At 36.9% G+C, this 20,514-nt stretch overlaps 1 protein-coding gene across 2 annotated transcripts in view; it reads right to left on the reverse strand.

Moving 5' to 3' along the window:
• Positions 1–1,673: 1,673 nt before the first annotated feature.
• LOC764251 overlaps positions 1,674–20,514 on the reverse strand; it is a 34,255-nt gene continuing 15,414 nt past the window's right edge. For both annotated transcript variants that reach the window (XM_030975253.1, XM_030975252.1), the window contains 13 exons: positions 16,784–16,958; positions 16,221–16,360; positions 15,164–15,317; positions 12,649–12,834; positions 12,045–12,227; positions 11,421–11,563; positions 9,552–9,749; positions 8,810–8,936; positions 7,166–7,288; positions 5,336–5,471; positions 4,395–4,576; positions 2,733–2,793; positions 1,674–2,251 (listed from right to left, as the gene is read on the reverse strand). In XM_030975253.1, the coding sequence (XP_030831113.1) occupies positions 2,172–2,251; positions 2,733–2,793; positions 4,395–4,576; positions 5,336–5,471; positions 7,166–7,288; positions 8,810–8,936; positions 9,552–9,749; positions 11,421–11,563; positions 12,045–12,227; positions 12,649–12,834; positions 15,164–15,317; positions 16,221–16,360; positions 16,784–16,958 (1,888 nt within the window). In that variant the 3' untranslated portion in view covers positions 1,674–2,171. The remainder of the gene's footprint in view (positions 2,252–2,732; positions 2,794–4,394; positions 4,577–5,335; positions 5,472–7,165; positions 7,289–8,809; positions 8,937–9,551; positions 9,750–11,420; positions 11,564–12,044; positions 12,228–12,648; positions 12,835–15,163; positions 15,318–16,220; positions 16,361–16,783; positions 16,959–20,514) is intronic.

Below are 20,514 nucleotides of genomic sequence, written 5' to 3' on the forward strand. Positions count from 1 at the left end.
CGCATCCATTCAATTATTTACAACACTGCATCACCTTCCCCTTTCCACATCAGTTCCCACTGAACATTTTAGTTCCTACTGATGGGAAAACCAAAAATCTAGTTTAAAAATGCACTCAAATAATATACTTTTCTTTTTTAACTTGAAATTCTCTAATTATAATAGACTAAATACAGGAGCCACCTGGTTCAGGTACGCAATGGGTTAATAGCTAGGTGAATATCATTTACATTTTGGCACAGGTACTTTTGCATTACATTGAATACAATTAAACTGACTGGTCTAGACATGTTTTTATTGACCATTCAAGCAATTGCTTGAAAAATGCTTTGTTTGGTGCCAAGAATTTCCATTTATTACTACAAAGAATGTAGTTTATAAGTCACAAATGGTACCTAAAGAAACTTAGCTGGAATGAGGCAACAACAAAATAAACTTTAGAAATCACAAAATTGTTCTGTCACACAATTGACAGGCCTACATATAAGTTTCTGACACAATTAGTGAAGGTTCTGGTGTGTAATGCCAGTTTCAGCGAGTCCCGTAGTCTGTGTATCAAGTTGTTGTTTTTACTGAAGACATAGCTCCTACTTACATACTACCATCAATACTACATCACATACACACAAAAAGTGATAGTCTGTTGTCTACTAGGAACTGACTACCAGTAGTGCTTAAATTTCAGAGTAAAATTTCCTGCTTTACAGCAGCATAAACTGGCCTTCATGAATACATGTATTTGAGAGGGCAATAAATAGAAATTTCAGCAATTCTGTAAACACTTTGCGAAGGCCACTAATGCAAAGTGGATCGACCATATAAATTGTCTGGTTCTGACCAGACTACCTGACTAAATGTACTGTATATGAATTGACTGCTTTTACACTAGTTACTATTAAAAAGAATGATTTACACATGTACAAATGAGGTACAAAAACAATTAAATTGATCTTGTTTGGAACTTAAAAACTGACCAACTGCAAGGAATTTGCACACAAAAAATTCATCTGAGGTAGGCAACTCTACAAACAGAACCAAATTTAAAACCTTGCTGTGTACAGCTTGGCAAAAACAACAAAAAGAAATCCCCTTTAAAATTCATCCTTAACTGCAGCACATTAAAAAACTTACAAATGTGTGATGTGGTTTACTGTAGATAGACAAGAAGAAGATCTGGCGTTGTTTTACTCGACCTTCATTGGTACAAGTTCGGCAGAATCAGATTGTGCTACTCTTAATTCATGTGTCGCAATGGGATGTCGGTGAACTTGTTCCATTGATTGTTTGTAAAATGATGCTCTTTGAACTAGGCAAAGAATGCTGTATCACGGTCCATACTTAAACCTACTCCAAAGAAAGATCAGTTGCAAGATAATGCCGATCTTGATGTTAGGAAGATGTTAAATTCCTTTGTCTTTAAATTTATTTTCATACAAAAATCTTAGACAAAAAAAAAACTCTGCCACAAGGGTTGAATCTATCCCTTCAATCTAATGTATTTTAAATAAACAGAATATCAGCTAGATGCTGTTTAAATATTTTATGAAAACTCTATTTGTTTTCATCACCCAAAAGTAATGAAGATCCTTTGAGATGACAAAATATGATCGGATAACAATAGTACTGCATCTCGCGTCAAATCAACACACACAGAAATTTGAACGCTTGCCTTACTTTTTTTATGATATCCATTTATATGATAGCCACAAACTCACTCATGGTCTTTAATAATAGCCCACTGCCATACAGACTCTTTGAATAATGTGCAAGAGTTAACTCATACTGGAAAGGAGTGTTTATTATTTATTAATTTCTTTTTGTTGTAATATATTTTACCAACAGAAAATTGGTGATTGTAGTGACTGCAAGGGAGAGTCCCAAAGAGCCCAACCAATCAGACTGGTTCGCTGCTAAGACAGCATGCTTGTAAGTAAGTAAGCAACCAGGGGACTGACGACTTTAAGTCCTCTCTGAGGGACCTGGTGATGAGGATTAACGCCTTACCAAAAGGCACCAACGCATCGACTTGGTTTCAAACCCGGGACTTCCTGGTTACGAGACCACTGCTGTATCATGTGTTAACAATACAGATGAATCTGCTTCAGTTGGAATGAGATAACTGAAGGATTGGGGGAGGGGGAGGAGAGGGGGAAGGTCTTGGAAGAGGTGGCTCAGCTGCTGAGCAAGCGTCTGATGAACTGTCTCTCAACGCTACTTAAATGGTTTAGCTCGGCATTGAATGTGTCGGATCCTGCAAATCACAAGATGAATTTTGACAAAATTAATGAACAGGATTATGTTCTACTTTCTACTTTTTGCTCATGCATCAAATAAACAACGTTGGTCTAATTCATATTTAAAATTCTTCATCAACAACTTACTTAAAAAAAAGATAAACTAACATGAACGTATCAAAGTAATACAAATTCATTCATTACAACAGCAACACATTCATTTGTTTTTTTGTAATTTCATTTCTACTCTAAACTGTCATCTCATGAAAACAAATTAAATAGTTGAGAGAAAACAAGGTGAATTCCTAAATTTTACTTTTATAACATTCATGAACAATTATATGCAGGCAAATATTAGTAATTTAAGCAGATCCAGTAGTGAGACCTTCCTTTAAAGCAAAAACGATAATGAATTCTTTGCAAAATCAAACTGTAATGTTTGATTTCAACAACAAATTATTGAAAAGTGTTGGTAAATATATGTTTTTCTGATCTTACCCAGATATCCCTGAAGTTGGCGAAGGAAATCTGACATGGCCTCCTGAAAGACAGACTGGTCCTGAAAGATGAGAATGAGGTAAGAGTATGAGCATTTCTCGTCCTCTCAGTCATCAAGTTTGACAGACATGAGCACTATAGAAGAACCCACTATTATTTTTATTATTATTATCTGTTTTCATAATAATGATAATAATAATAAAATGGTGCTAACAAAGCGCTATCCACCAAAGTCTCTAAGCGCTATACAACCAAACTACAATAACATACAAATTACATTACATATGAAATATACATCAATGTGAACAGAGTAAGTTAATCACCAAAAGCAATTTTGTATAAATATATCTTAACACAAGTTTTGAATTGTAATTATATAATTGTAAACCCTCCATATAACAGAATGGTTGATTAATCATCTAACATCACTTACTAAACATTCAATTTTGTTAGGATGTAAAAGTTGTTCTTCAACATACATTAATCCCTATGTACTTCTACATAAGAATGGATGCACCAAACAATCTAGAAGTTGTATTTTTGGCAGTGTTTTGTAGACCAATGTTTGTGTGCTTTTGAGTTTAACAACCACGCCTACTAGTCTCATGTTGATCTCCCATAACTTTAAAACAGAGTACTGGTAAGCCTTTATAGTGATACCTGGCAAAATGAATAACAGGATGTGCTTAACTGGTGCCTTAACTAGTGATAATCCAACAATCTGATAATCCCTTCACATGAATTTCTACGGCGATGTAATCCCTCTTTTGTTACCTTTCAAAGTACCTTGGGAGTAAAGAGTGCTTCAATATAGACAACAGGCTTTATTACTACGCCCTTTTCTCTAAAGTAACATTCCTTTGGAACTGGACATTTTCTTTTTTCTTTGATGGGTTAGGAACATCCAATAGACTGGTTTACTAACAAATTCAAATTTATCAATGTTTCTTTCCTGGGGACCTAGTGACGAATTATTCCATTAACCTGTTATCAATGAATGAACTACAATACTTGAAATCCAATCTGCATACATTACTTGCTGCTGTGTCGGACAAACCTCTGGCAAGCTTTTGGGTTGTCAAGAACAACCTTTCTTTAAACAGTAATTATATATCATTTTAAAGCTGGGAATCTACTCTTACAGAATCAGACCTAAACTATTAAAAAAATATTTAATTTATTTTTATTTTTTAATTATTAAAAAAAATCTTTTTGGTGGTTTTGTGATGCTAGGGCACTCTTGCATAAAATCAAGTTGTGATTGATCGCAACTCAAATCAAACGCAACTTGTGTGCATTGTATGAAGAGAGTTGCAGTTGATTTGGTCATTTATCTATCATAAAGTTGCGTTTGATCTGGAAGAGTTGCATTTGAATTGCAGTCAAACGCAAAGTTTCGTTAAAATTTTAGGACTTGTGTTTGATTTTCAGAGTTGCGTTTAAAAACAACTCTTTATGCAAGAGAGCCCTAGTCACATATGTAATACAATCCTGCATTGTGAACAGATTGAAAGTTGATTAATTTTGTATCAAAGATGTGAAAGACATGAGGTATTCTTAAATTCCCTAAGGCTTTGATATAGATTCTCCTTTTCATGTACATTGTGATTAATGTAAGTAGTAGAAGTTCACACACAAAAAAAGAAGCTTTAACCATCTCACCTCTTCATCTTCATCCCAGCTATCCCAGTCTGAATCTTCATCCTCCAGGTCTGTCCCCGGAGAGGGGGAAACCCCTGCCATCCTAGAGGTCTGGTCACTCCCGGATGATAGGCGTGGTGTCTGACCGCTACCACCGCTGGCGTTCAGGGCCAGAGACTCGGACAGGGGATGGCTGGTGGAACCTGAGGTTAGATGTGTAATGAAAGGGTATAACATTCAAATGATACTAATAATACTACTACTACTGTTATTATGATTATTATACTAATAATAATCAAAATAACATTAATAACAATGACTATAATAATAGGTACATTTTCAGACATGCCGACCCTATAGGATGGTTGTCAGTAACATTTACCACATTTTTCGTAACAAATGGGGGTCTTTCCGGAGCGCAAGACAACGCAGCATATTTTTCACGCAAACACAAACACCCAATCACTCTTATTTTATATTACTGCATTTCGAACCTACCATTTTTTAAATCAAATCGTTTAAAAAAATATGTTTGCAGTCAAAGGATCTCCTCCTCTGGTACTCGCTCTTTTGAGTGAATCCATGATAATATTCAGGAAGAAAACACCTTGTTCAAGCGTCTAACGGCAATGGCAGAACTCGTATCCTGCACACTAATGGACATCACATGCACACCGTACCGCCAGTACCAGCCCAGGCCGCTAGGCCTGTCGTTCATGAACATCACGCACCTCTCCGCACTTGCACTGCTAAACTACTATTACTACACTGGCTTTAGCCCACCTCCCCAAAGGCACTTAAAGAATCAATAAATACATTTTCATGTAATACTTAATGATTTAAAGCATCTTTCTTTAGACAAAGGAAATTGCTGCTATGAGAGGACATTGAACCCATCATACTGACGAGGCCTTTAAGTGCAATATTTTGGGCGTGGGGAAGGGCAGTGGTCTTTAACTTACCCTTTCTGTCATCTTCATCATCCTCATCATCAGAGATCCTCATGGTATCGACAGGACTGGCTGGGATGTCGTTGGACGCAAACAGTACCAGTCTATTGTTATCCTCGGCCGGGTTTAGAGATGCTTTGGTCAAGGGCTGGATGGATGAAAAGATGGACAAGGGATGGGTTATACAAGATTAAAGAGAAGGCCACTTTCTGGTTAAGGCAAATTATAAATGGTGAGCAGAATATTGCTGATAGTTTACAAATTAGTGAAAGCTAGACTGGCGAAATGAAGTGCCACAAAGAGATACATCTAGAATGCAAAATTGATAACTGTTGAAAATCATAACTTTATGACAATGAAGTAGAACCATATGGTTAAGACATGGATCTAGTGATTACAGTCACAATTGAATGGCTCTTCTCCAAATGGATAAGAGTGCATGAGACAGTGCCAAGGAGTAGGGTGAAGAAAGCCTGGGATCTGTCAGTCGGAATGGAAGTTCAAGTCGCATACAAGGGAGTTCAACACAAAGCCAAGATACTGTCAGTTAGTAAGTATACTATTTACACTTATCAAATTAAGAAAAATGATGAGAGAATATATTTTTGTGAATCGATATGTAAAGCTTTTGCCCACTCGACAAGGCAATTTTGGCATTTGTACTTTAATTGTGTTTTCTTTTTGATCTTTTGCAGAGAAGGGCTAAAGTTGCGTCAACGTCAAGTACGGAGCACTCGTGGCCTACCCAAGGGCTGGGTTTGGGACTCTGCATCCACCGCCGACAGTCATCAAGCCGCCATCCCTGTCAAGTCGCTAATGCCCTCCCCGTACCACCCCAAGTCGCCGACCCGTCGATGATGCCATCCCAGTACTATGGCATATCTAGCGACTTTGAGGACTCATTCAACCACCCACCAGCTTCGCTGTCATCATCGGGACAGTCAAGTGTGCTGCTCCCTACCACCCAGCAGGCCAACTACCACTATGCATACTACCTACCAGCACCTTCAATGCCACCTCAGCGATTCGACCTTCCACTCCATCAACAGCCGAACTTTGGAGATGTCTTCATCCGCAAAATCAGCGGCTCTAGCATGATCTGCGGAAGGTACGACAGGAGATGAACTGGCACGATGCCCCAGCCAGGTCCTCGCCACAGGACTTACCAGCTCGATGATGGGAGAGTACTGACCTTTGCCATGGACCAGTACTTCAAGGCATATCTGGTATGCACGGGTCCAAAATCCCTTGCCATCAAGCTCCTAACCAAGGTGTTCACGCGATAAGAGTTAGCGAGGAGTAACTACCACGGAGGAGAATATTTCAGCGGTAGGAAATGGGTGACAAAGGATAGCATGCGACAGAAGCCAGCGTTCCAGGCTATTGTCGCCCAGCAGTTTCTGGGATCAACAGCAACTGCACCGCTCCAGAAAGACATCCAAGAGGCAGTGATTACCACAGAAAGACATCCGAGAGGCAGTGATTACCACAGAAAGACATCCGAGAGGCAGTGAATACCAAGTGTAGAAAGATAGGACACATTTTGAGCACTCCAAGATACTAGTTAACCTCGACCAGAAATTGTAAATTTGTAAATACATGTGTGTAAATCTTTTATAATTTGCAAACAAATTATATTCTTGTTCTTTTCTGATTAAAATAAGAACTTGTTTGTCACTTTGTTTTGGTCATTATTGAGTTCATTTTCATTCTATCTGAAATTATCATTTCACCACCTCACCTTATCAAACTATGATTTCTTGATGACTCAAAAAGTGTGTTGATGGCATAGGGCCTTTCTTCCTCTCATGTATTCAACCATGATCTTGCTCATATACTTACCATGAGATCTAATCTTGAGGCTACTGCAGAAAAGAGTTTCTGGAGATGTGTGGCGGACTGAATGCACAGACTGAGGTCCTGGTACATCTCTAGCATCTGCCTCAAGGTGGATAAATCAAGGGTCTACAAAAAAAGAGAGACAAAAAGAGACTTGCTAACATTGTTTAGATGAAAGAAAATGGTGCTGAGGTAGTGACTTCAATGCTAGATGTACAATTAAAGATAATCTGAAAATTTGAGTGAAAACAGACCATTATTAATGATAAAAATTGGGAAAAACTCATCTGATCGATTCCTTAATTCTCCCAACTATATTATTCCGAATTAATTATATTTTTGGTGAATGTAAATTGTAATAAAGCTATAAATTGGCTCTATATACCAAATCCAGACATATAAGCGTTGAAAGAATTTTAAAAGCCTGTCTTATGTCTTATTATCATGGAAAAACGGTTGGAGGGTGTTGACCAGTGACCCTTTCAAAGAAAACCATAAATATCTTTGTGGTATGAGAATTTTTAAAGTTTTTTTGCATGCTAGAGGGTTAGTACAGTAGAAGAAATATACATGTAATAAGTAACATTTCATTAAAAAATTACGTATTTTTCCATCAACCTTTAACAGGTTTACTGAGTCACTTTAAGGTCTTGCAGCAGCACTAATGTCTTTTGGCAAGATATTAATCTACATTAGCCCACTCCACCAAGGTGGTGTAAATGGGTACCTGGTAGGGAAAAATTCCTTAAATGCTTGAGTGCTTTTTCAAGGGTAACTTGGCTAAAGCCGGGGGTAAAAATATGATTGCAGGGCCATCAGGAGAACAGTATTAATACTGATGAGACTACCCTGGGAAAACAAGACATATTATTATATTCATTATTATTATATTATTATTATTACTGTTATGAAGATAAACTAGAGATAATGCAAAATGAATGATTTGGTGGAACTTCATCATCTGAAAATTTTGTGAACAAATTGCGATAGTATTGAACATACCAACATGTGAAAGAGTAATTGTTGTTCTGAGTAGTCATATTGTACTCAAATAGAAATTTCAGGGGATTGCAAGTTCTCTTTTAAGGAAAAAAAAGTTAACAGGCTCTGAATCGTAGTTAAGTAAGACCACTTTTTTAAAGCCAAACTGGCCCTTACTCCTAACAAGAGGGCGACAATGCACTAAAGTTTTGATCTAAGGAATTTATATTTCAATCAGGAAGATTGTTTGTTTAGATTTCCAAAGCTGATAAAACTATGATTAATTCAAAAAGTTGGATAATAGGCAGGTTGTATAATGGGCAGGGGGCTCAACATGAAGAAGGGATATGCTATCATACACATACCTGCCAACATTTGAAAATATGAAATCTGTACCCTTAAAAGGCGATTGCAGGGCCTTACTATCGCAATGTATGTAGCGGTTACGCGGTAAATCTGTACAAAAAAAGCGAGTTAAAATTCGCTTGATCGTGCAGCCATTCAAAGCATGCGATATGCAACTCTCAAATCACGGCACATGGTAAAGCTAGCCAAATCTGGCTTACAAATAAGATTTAGCTTTACTATTTCAGAAGTAGTTTTAAAGTAATTTTAAACTGAGTAGAGAAACTTTTTTTCATTGAATCAAAACTTCTCTGTACATACCTTGAGCTTGATCAGTGAAGCAATTTGAGCCAGGGATAGTTCTAGGTGGTGATTAAAATCCTTGGGAATCTCTGCATTGCCATTCTCTGTGATGTGACCTTTGACCACAGTGACCAGTAAGCAGCATCTAAAGATGTTGGGAAGAAAGATTTGGTTCAGTCATTAAAGGGGAAAGTGAGAAGAGGCTGAGGGGAATGAAGTTTACATCATATTTGATGAAGTTTGATTTCTATTATTTACATTAAATGGTGCCAATCAACAAAAGAATAAAACAAACAATTGATCTCAATTATAAGGGATTCATATTGCGTTACTAATCTATGATCATAATATGAGCTTCAAATACTACTTCAATAAAGAGATACCGGTATTGCAAATTTACACAATGAAAAAAAAAGCTGTAAGTAAATTAGTCCATGCAAAGATCAGAGGTTTGAAATTGGTTTCCTGCTCAGGATTTTATATTACATTTAAACTCCTTAACCATTAACCCCAGATAGTCATGTAAAAACAAAATTTTTAAGATCAATTTTACACATTTACACAAATTATATTTTAGGTGACTGGTACCCTTTAAAACAATATACTTTTTTTAAGAAGTAAACCATTTGAAACAATGGCAAGGAGATTAACAATTGCTTTTTTGTATGCATGCAGCTCAATGATTCTTTATGTTTGGATTTGAATCAGTACATAAATTTGTATATGAGGGGGGAAGGAGTGTTTTTCGTTTTATTCTTACCCATCCAGTAATGTCTTTGAGATGTCCTCGTCTTGCTGGTAGTCCTGGAGCAGGGCCAGGTACAGAGGTAAGGTTTGGCAGGCTGTACCAGGACTACAACGCCTCAGGTAGTCCAGCATGAGACAGTGGGTCTCTCGCAGGACGTAGCGTTCCAGCTGCCTGATGTGAGGGGCTGCATTCTCATCACGTAGGCAACAACTGCAGTCATGGGAGGAAAGGTTGGTTTTCACAAGTTAGCTTTATATAAAAATGCAGTGGACAAAAAGATGCATCCGGAACAGGCATAACATTTTTCTATATCAGTGACTAAAAAGTTGTCATTGACAGACCAGAATGATAGGTCTGGGATTTATATTCAATATATTTGAACTAATTGAATGGCTTACCTATGACCAGAACATGAATACCACTTGTTCTACTATTTGAATAGTGATTGGGATTTATTCAAATATCTAAAACGCCAGGATGAAGTTGGTATTTGAAAATGTCAAGATGAAAATCATAAGTATCACCTTTGACTTCTAAATAATTCCTACTTCCAACATATCACAATATCAAAGTGTATCAATTATCGATTGTGAATACAGGGTCAGCGACTGCACCGAACACCACACTGGCATGTTCACAAATTCAAACTATACCAACATTAAAATTGGTACTTGTCCCAGGCCTACGCATTGACAGCTTTGGTAACATAAGGCCTAATCAAAATAGTAGACATATTTCCAACCTCCATGTCCCAATGGTATGCACCAATTTTACTCGAAAAAGAAAATCGAATTGAATTGAATTGATTTATTGTCCATAATATGGAAATTCATTGTTCACTGGTACAATTGTGTTACAAGGAAATGTACAAAATTAAACAGATTATAAAACATAATAACAACATAACATCAATGGCGTTTCATCTAAAAATAAGATCTGACTACTTGTATAGGAATGGAGGAAAGCAATAAAATAAAAAGGGTACAGTGTCTACATTGATTGCCCTCGTTTTACCATACTGTTGAACATGTGAGTTGAATCTGGTACAAATGAGCGTCTGAAGCGTTCCCGCCTAGTGCGGGGAACGCAGAGGCGAATTCCTGAACGGTTGAAATTATAATTATGGAACAAAAGATGTGACGGGTCTTTCATAATACGAGTAATCTTCAGCAATGTACGATCAACATATATACTTTCTAAACTGGGCAATTCCAAACCGGTGATGCGCTGAGCAATTTTCCTTATTCTTTCTGTTTTCCTTTTGCTAGCACGTGTTCCATTACGAAAGTAACAAATGAGATTGAATGTCAAGATAGACTGAATGATTGATTTATAGAACAGAACAAGAAGTGTATTATCTATGTGGAGTTTCTTAAGTTGTCTAAGGAAATAAAGCCTTTGATTTGCTTTCTTCTGGATAATGTTGACATTTTTTGACCAATCCAATTTACATGATATAGTAGTGCCAAGATATTTGTACTCGCTAACCTGCTCGACTACGGAATCGTGAATACAAAGGGGTGCATGATCCACTACAGTTCTCTTACGAAAATCTATTATGATCTCCTTCGTTTTTGCTACATTTAGTTGTAAGTGGTGCCTGTCACACCATTCAACAAACTGTTGGATCAATGAAAAATAACGTTCAGTATTATCATCTGAAATATACCCTGTAATCACCGTATCATCGGCATATTTAATCATAGAAAATGCAAAATTAGAAGTCTACTGATCGGCAGAGGGTGCTTTTTCCTAAATCTCCCTCTCCCTGTTAAGTGATACCACCGGACCAAATCATGGGCTTGACGGGTGAGGGTCTAATTCGGGACAGGCTCCTAGACTTAAGAAACACGATTAAGAGACACATAGCGCGCATCTCACCATAAGAATCCATCTAAAGGCATGAGCACATCATGAGCATTGGTGAACTTGGCTTGCTGAGTGCAGACCTCACTCTCAGGATGGGCGTGGCTAAAGATCCGGGTCTGGAACTGGTGTAGCGCCTCATCAAGGGAACATTTCTCCTGCAAGAAAATTGTTCAAATATACGTGCATTTCAAGATATATCTTTCCTGCTCCAAGATGAGAAGATAATCTTGAGTGTTGATAATGACTAAAGAAAAAATAAAATGATCACTGGATAAAAACATTCTAAAAACTGATACAAATTTCATAATAGAAAAGTAATTTGTAAAAGAAACTAACTTTACCACAACAAACCAGAATGCTATTGAATGGGGAAAACACTCTAACAGAATGTCACAGTGATCTCAAAATACAAATTGGGGAGAAATATTTCTTTCATTTTTAGTTATTTCTAAATTTAGTGACACTTTCTGGTCTAGCCAACCCAAGAAGAGTTTATTAATATTTCCTACGTAATATTTCTAACTCATTTGTGCTTGATCACAACATCAGGTAGCTTTATTAATGTGCAATATATGATGTAACACAAATAAAGCATAAAAAAGAAGCCACTTTAAACCAAAATGCCAAGTCACTCACCTGCTCTAGTTCCTCTTCAAAGTGGGCCAGCGAGATGAGGAGGATCTCCATGGCAACAACAGAAAGCTTGTCAATGACCTCTCTCTCCATGAGCTGCTTGGCGATGCCAACATAGCCAGAAAGACCCTGGGTGACGGTTACTACGATGGAGGCCGAGACCTGACGGCAAGTATTTGAGTCACGCTGTGAGAGAAGGGAAAAAAATGAGTTGGAGAGATGTTAACATGACCACCATTATTTCAAAAGTCCGATACATTTTTCTTTTAGCTAGTTGTTTAGAATAAACAAAAGTATTTCAAAACAACAAAATAAAAGAAAGGCAATCAGTGAATTTTCCAATTTCTTGTACAGTGTAAGTGAATGACCAGAACTCAACTCCATTACAGTCAAACTTGTCCATAGCGACCGCCCAAGGAAAACACAAAAAGTGGTCTTTGTAGACAGGTTCCTTTAGTACATGTTTCGATGAGAAACCATTTTCAAGGGAAACAAAAAATGTGGTCTTTATAGACAGGTTGTCACTAAAGCAGGTTTGACTGTATTAAGTGGTCAAAGACCACTAAACGAACAAGGAAACAAACAGAAAATGTCAAACTGAACTCACCCTCCACCCTGAGACCGGTTGCTGTAGGTATTGCATCATCCTGTTTGCATGTTGGATGCTGTGCTTGAGTGTGAGGGCTGCACCGTAGCAGAGGAGACTGGCTTCTGAGGTCAGGCACTCCTTCCAGAAGTTGACCAGGGTCTCTGGGTGGTACCAGCGGAGACACTCTGCTACCAGGGGCAGGGCCTGTAAGGGATGATGGAGGGAGATTCGATGGTGATCTCAAGTCAAGGGTATCCTGGCTTGTGCTTAGAAATGATGAGAGAAGGTTCCTGACTGCCTTCAAAGATGAGACATAATGAATAGGGTCTCATATTGAATAATGATAGTGTAGCTTTACAGCTAATATAAAATCTTTATGCCGCAAGTAATGTGAAGTATGTTTAACGTCATAAAAGACGAATGAATGGTATCTTTTGGATCCTTGTATATATATACTTCTGTCCAGTGATACCAACGTCATGGATGGAAACTTAATCAAATTGTAGAAAATGCTGAATATAAACCAGACCCTTGCAAGACTCATTACGTATTCATAACCCAAATAGCCTTGAACATGAACTGAATAAATATCTGCAAATTATCTCCTGTGGCGCGCTGACTGACTACAAGTGAATAAAGTACAATGAGCATGGAAAACTTCTGTTAATTTTCACATTTAGTGTTGTTGTTTTGTTTGTAAGGTGAGAGGTGGATGACCACAAAAGCATGTCTATTAAACCCCTCTGTCCATAATACTGTCTACACCTAAAGGTGTAATCTACCCTAGCTGGTATTGCGTTGGTTTCAATGGATTCAGAAATATGAGAAAACTTGTCCGTGAAAGTTTGAGCGAAAACTGATTAAAAACTAGATGGAATTTTGACTGCGCGCAGTCGAAAATGATGCCTCCGCCATAGAGCAATTTAAACAAGTTTGGAGTTTAAATCTCCAGTGGTTCTTGAGATATCATGATAACAATCTCAATGTATGGAATTTCATAAGTTGACCTCTGTGACCCTTGACCTTTGACCTACGTGCTCCAAAATCTAATCAGATTGTCTTCCTATGGTGATACACACTATCATTAAGTTTGAAGTTTAAATCTCCAGTGGTTCTTGAGATATTATGATATGGTGATACATACTATCATTAAGTTTGAAGTGAAAATTCTCCAGTGGTTCTTGAGATATCGCGATAACGATCTCAATGTATGGAATTTCATAAGTTGACCTCTGTGACCCTTGACCTTTGACCTACGTGCTCCAAAATCTAATCAGATCGTCTGCCTATGGTGATACATACTATCCTTAAGTTTGAAGTTTTTACATCTCCAGTGGTTTTTGAGATATCATGATAACAATCTCAATGTATGGAATTTCATAAGTTGACCTCTATGACCCTTGACCTTTGACCTACGTGCTCCAAAATGTAATCAGATTGTTTTCCTATAGTGATACACACTATCACTAAGTTTTAAGTTTAAATCTCCAGTGGTTCTTGAGATATCATGATAACAATCTCAATGTATGGAATTTCATAAGTTGACCTCTGTGACCCTTGACCTTTGACATACGTGCTCCAAAATCTAATCAGATCGTCTTCCTATGGTGATACATACTATCCTTAAGTTTGAAGTTTAAATCTCAAATGGTTCTTGAGATATCGCGCTAACAAACTCAATACAAGGAATTTCATAAGTTGACCTCTGTGACCTGTGACCTTTGACCTACGTACTCCAAAATCTAATCAGATCGTCTTCCTATGGTGATAAATACTATTCCCGAATCTTAAGTTTAAATCTTAAATGGTTCTTGAGATATTGTGATAACGGTCAAACGGGACGGACGTACGGACGTACAGACGTACGGACGGACAACCCGAAAACATGAAGCCTCCGGCACCACCTTCGGTGGCGGAGGCATAATTAGAAAATTATACATTTTTTAAGGTGCAATCGATGAAACACAAATTGGCAACTCATTGTGGTATCTTGCGTGTCCCCTCCCATTTTCCCTTGTACTAAAATATTTCAAAAAGTAATATTTCCCCTTATGAAAATCTTCAATCATACATTCACCCTACATATAATTATCGCAAATATGTTGGCTCAGTCAGTAGAGCGTCCGCCTCACAACCGGGAGGTCGTGGGTTCGAACCCCGGCTGCGTCATACCAAAAGACGTTAAAAGATGGGAGTTGTTGCTACCTTGTTTGGCGTTCAACAATAAGGGATAGAGCAACGTCGATCTGGCGCTGCTCAGTGGCTGCCGGGCTCACGATCAATTGGGCAAAAAGAATTTCCGTTTCGGTTTAATAAAATTTGGAGTGGACTATTAGGCTATTATTATTATTATTATTATACAACTCCTGTGTGAAACAAATCTATTCTGTTATCGATAATTTAGGAAATGAAAGTTTATGAAATTTTCTTTACAGAGCAAATTGGAGAGGAGCTCCTAAATTATGTCACTGATGACAACAAATTAATATCAGGGTGGACTTCCCATTCACGTACACATAAATACAACACCTACCTGTTGGCTCATCCTCCTGAGTTCCCATCTACTGCTTGCCAGGGAGTTGACTGTCTGCAGCATGATCTGATGCAGGATGTTGGTCAGCGACTCCAGATGAAGATCCTGTAACCATGGCAACTGTGTGGATGTCTTGGATGCATCTCGGTCATTCCTGACAAAGATGACAGAATAACAATCGTGATTTTGTTTTATATCCAGGGAAGCCTCATCAACATTAATGCATTTCCTTCAGAGGGCCCTGTAATTACTGTTACGCCAGCAATTGCCAGGTGCTCATTTACACCTGGGTGGAGAGTGGCAAACATGGATTAATGTCTCACCAAAGGATAATAGTGCCAGATTGAAATTTGAGCCCTTAACCCTAGGACTGAGATCCAAGTAAATGAACCACTATACCATGACACCGTCCACAACAGAATAACAAGTCAGAACAATTTTTAAATAGTGGGAGACAATCTAATGGTTACCAGATGGGAATCACAAACAACACAGTTACTGTACAGTTTACTCGGACCTGTACACGAGTTGAAATTGATTACATACTGTAAAGCCAATCATGAAGTTTTGACTACAAAACTCAGCTTATACAAGACTGGGTCAAGTTGAAATATGGACCTAATTCAAATGGAAATTTTAAAAATCTCATCCCCTACCCCATAATGCAAGAAATGTGCTACATGAAGTCCTGTTTGTGTCTTAATACACAGCAGATATTATCCTTAAAAACAAGTTGTTGGCCAAGAGTCTTTTGATGAGACAAGGTGTATTGTTCTCCTTTGAGTATTACCTGCACCCCATTCCTCATGTTCTTCAGGAGAACCAAAACATGGCCAAGTGTGCTCGCACAGAATTTTCAATGGCGCCCCCTCCTGAGTGACCCTTCTTGTAACTTATCCACTGAGGTATACAGATGCATGCTCCCCTTTCATAACCCCAAAAAATGACCACCCCCCCCCCCCCATCAATACAACTTGCAGTGGGTCTAAGGCAAGTGAGGGCAGTCCCATTATAGGGAGGAATCCCCCCTCCCAACCTTGTTACCCCATGGACTTACCTGGCGAGAGAGTGGTAGGTTTTTAGGAGATGCCTGGCTTCACTTGAGAGGGTAATCTCCTCTTCATCATTTGTACACAATGATGATTGCTGGATAGGCTCATTCAAGGTGCTCTTGGACTCTTCTAACAAGTTCCTGGTCTAAAGTGATATTACAACATTTGTTGCTGATAAATTGATGCTGATAAATAGATGTTGCTTTCATAATAATAACTCTGAACTTATAATAATAATGATAATACATATGGATTCGTTTAGCCGAGGATCATCTCAGAATGTTTAGGTAATTGGTACACTTAAACAACATATTCAAAGTATATTTCAAAGAAATTTTAACATAAGCCGAAGATTTTGCTGGGTGAAGGTTGACTTAAAAAAAAAAAAAAGAAGCTATACCCATACTATATCTGTAAGTGATTGGTACGCTTTCACAACATATTTTAGACATATTTTAAAGATATCAAATGTCCCAGAAAAAATCTACAACAAACAAAACAAATAAATAATAAAAACAGAGTATACAGGATAAACGCACCAAAAAGATGTAAAAATTAGCCATCTTACCTGAATTTTCAGATTCTTATCCGTGTCGTGCGTTTTCCCCAGCAGGGAGAGGGTCCCACTCAGGCCATGGCTTGCCCTCCTACCCCCCGGTAGGTTCCCCTCTGCAGTACTTGGGAATGAGTAGTGCTTCATGATTGGCTGGTTGAAAAATGTCCCTTCTGCCATGGTTTGAGCCCTGCCATTTGATTGGATAATAGATAATAGTTTGACTTCATTTAAATAAGTCTTTTTATGGTATAACCGTATTGATATGTGCACAGAAGTATATTAGTCAGAAGGCTCATTCAGATATGACGTGGGGAAAACCGCAGCTTTTTTTTGTTGACGTTTTAAAAGTGTAATATGCTTAACATTTCATAATCTTATTGTTACAAATATGCAGCAGCAGTTTACAGCGCCATATCTGAACAAGCCTTTATTATGATCACTTTTTTAATGAAAAATATAATGAAAATATTGTTAATGACTATAATATCAACAATGAAGGTGATTGACTTGGTATCTTAACCCAATAGCATTGCACATAACGATTAGCAACATTACTGGATAGGCAGCTGGAATTGGCGTTCCCATTAAAAAAAAAGTCATTCTATAATCATAACTGGGGCATACATACTTGCATTGACACATATACTTACCGCCAGTATAGTAGGACATGCATTAAGCAAATCATAATAGTATGCAAGAAGTGTGAAAAGCAATCTACAACCCCCCCCCCCCCTCCCTCCCCAAAGCTGTACATGTACAATCACCAAAATTTACAACCATTTCTCTTAGGTTTAATTTTTTAAAATTTTAAATAAAACACTAGTACATTTTTATTTATGAACTACGATTCAACTCTTATTAAAGAAGATGTAGCCCCTTCTTGGATTTACTAGTCTCCTCACATAAAGATTTGGGCCACGTCTTATAAAGAGTTGCAATTTATTCAAATAACTTGAAATTATTTGTAACTCTTATCTTTTAAGTACACATACTTTGCCATTAATGTTAAATTGCAATTGATTTGCATCCAATGATACATAAAATGATGAAAATACAAGATCCTTCACCCTTGGGGCACTACTCAAAATACAATTGTAATCACATAAAAAAGCACATTAGAACAAGAGCAGACATAGAGTTAGGACGCGGTTTTAAGGCACATTTACTTAAAGGGCAATACAATCCTCGAAATAAGTGAATTTGAATGAAAGCAGAAAATTCAAATAAAAGGAATGGTGAAAGTTTGAAATTCAAATTGACAGAATGGCAAAAGTTTGAAATAATTCAGACCAATAAAGTTAGGAATGTTTGAAAAACAGCTATGGGTATGCAAATCTTAATTTGACAATTTTGTCAGTGGATTAATTGTGACGTAGTGACGGATTCCTCTGCAATTTTTCTTGTATAAAAATATCACGAATTTCTGTTTTTCTCCCAAGATCCTTCACCCTACGGGTCCTCTAAAAAGAAAAGACAATCCTGAGTAAATACATTTTTGAAAAAAATAAAATATTTTTGACATGTTGTATGTTGAAACAAATGAGAAAGTTGTCCGACATTACATCACAGAGGCATTACCGACTCAGCCAATTTGAAGAACCCATACCTACAGTGATTGCAAATCAACAATTTATGACATTCTCATTTTTTGATTTTATACAAACTTTTACAAGTCTGCTTCTCTGATTTTCTGCTTTCTTCTACAGTACTTTGCTATCAAGGTTGGATTTCCCTTTAAAAACAAGGTCAGAAACCTGACTCTGAGGGTAGACTTAGTTCCCTAAGGTATGTGGCATTAAATGTCAACCTCTCATCCAGTGAAAATTGAGATGATTATGTAACTATACCAATAATCAACATTCATATATAATCATTTAAAAAAGCTCATTTTTTATTTCATAACTAATTTCATTTTGTTACAACTAAAAACTTACACTTATTTGTATGGCACTGTTTCACACATGGCTTTCCAAGTGAACTACTAGTATGTCGGGCTAATTAAAAAAAAACTGATCTAGATATAGAAGTTTCTATTCTACATGTATGTAAGTAACGTGCAGAGAGTATTAAACATCACAGAAAGTACACAAATATAGCAAAATCGGTTCATGAAGTCTGTAAGATGAAATACACATACAAACTATGATCTCAGCAAATATCGCTACATGTTAAACCTTAAATAGTAGAATTTAAAAGACAGAAAAATTTGCCAATAATAGTTTTATAATAATGGATCTGCCAGTATCAATGTGCTTGCAAAATCAAATTATGAGCAAATTTTCTTCTATGACAAAAAAATAAATAAGATTAGTTTTCATAAATTCTTCATACTGTATACTCTACTTGTAATCTCTATTCATATACACATTCATAAAATACATTAATGGAATGCAGCAAGTTGAATACAGTAGCGCCAGAAAATTGCAAAATAATCAAAATTAGCCTAAAAGCATGGCACAAAATCAATGATATGCAAAAATCAAAAGCATATTTTTCTAGATTATTCTAGAAAAGTAAATCAAAGGATGCATTATTTGCTTTGAACCAATCAAATTCATTTGATAACTACATTCAATATAAGGGATTATTTCCTCCTCCATGTTAAAGATGAGCTAACATTCCCGTTCCGTTTGAAATATCTTGCATGAAAAAGCTAAAAAAGGGCAATTGATGTTATCCTTTTTTTTGCACTTTGAAATATTCTCCAAGAAAAATGGCCAGGCTTAGTTTGTTGATTTTTTGGAGTCAACTTTTGGCAAGAAGATATTCTATGAAACCGGAAATGGGAAATGAATCTGAATGGTTCACCTAGTAGCTCAAGCTTGAATATATTTTGAACATTTTTTTTTTTTACAAACCTTCTTCTAAAATGTCTTTGTTCCCAACATAGCATGACAATAGATTGAAGATAAAAACATTAAGATCAAACATCTACAATGTAGCAAGTAAAATGACAAAAAATCTCTAATCAATTTCCATTTTCCTCACAAAACTCTTCCTACTCTTTTGCCTCCACACATATTCCTATTATTTCTACTACCTGTCGTTTACTACCTAATCTTGCTTTCGCTTTCTTTGCTTGTACTATACATGTGTAACCATGGAGAAAAGTGAGGTTATTATACATAACAAAAAAGATTGTGTTAGTACGTATGAAATCAGGTTGAGAGTATGTTTGAAAACAGGAACTAACTAAAAACGGAAGACACGGGGCACAATCTTGGGTAGCAGAGGAATTAGAATGAAGAATGAAAACACTTCTGACTTCAAAGATATTTAGGAAAATAGTCGTCAAGTTCACAAAAGAATGGAGATTACACACAAGACTACCAATTTGGATAAGTGCTTGAACTCAAATAAGAACATTTTTGTGTTAATCAAAACTATTCTGGTACCACACAAAACAAAAAGGGATAGTAATTAAGACATCAATTAAGACTACATTGGAGGGATCTATCAATTGTATGTCATCAAGGGCCTGAAACTACTTGGTATTAAATGCAATTTTCTCTTTGCTTTTTCTTTCAAGTTATTCTTTGTCTTCTTTACCTTCATCAATTTTTATTTTAATAAATAAATTATTTCCTCCTCTCTTATCCTGCGACATTTTCCCTTCCATTTCTTCTTCCCTTTTACTTTTTTTTTTACCTTCTCTCTCCTTAAGTCCACTTATGAAACAGAAAGATGTAATAAGTACAATAAATGATAAATCAAGCTCTATATTGCTACCAAAATTCAATAAC

The sequence above is a fragment of the Strongylocentrotus purpuratus genome, unplaced genomic scaffold (genome assembly GCF_000002235.5).
Source record: "Strongylocentrotus purpuratus isolate Spur 01 unplaced genomic scaffold, Spur_5.0 spur5_scaffold_8, whole genome shotgun sequence".
Classification (NCBI taxonomy): Eukaryota; Metazoa; Echinodermata; class Echinoidea; order Camarodonta; family Strongylocentrotidae; genus Strongylocentrotus; species Strongylocentrotus purpuratus.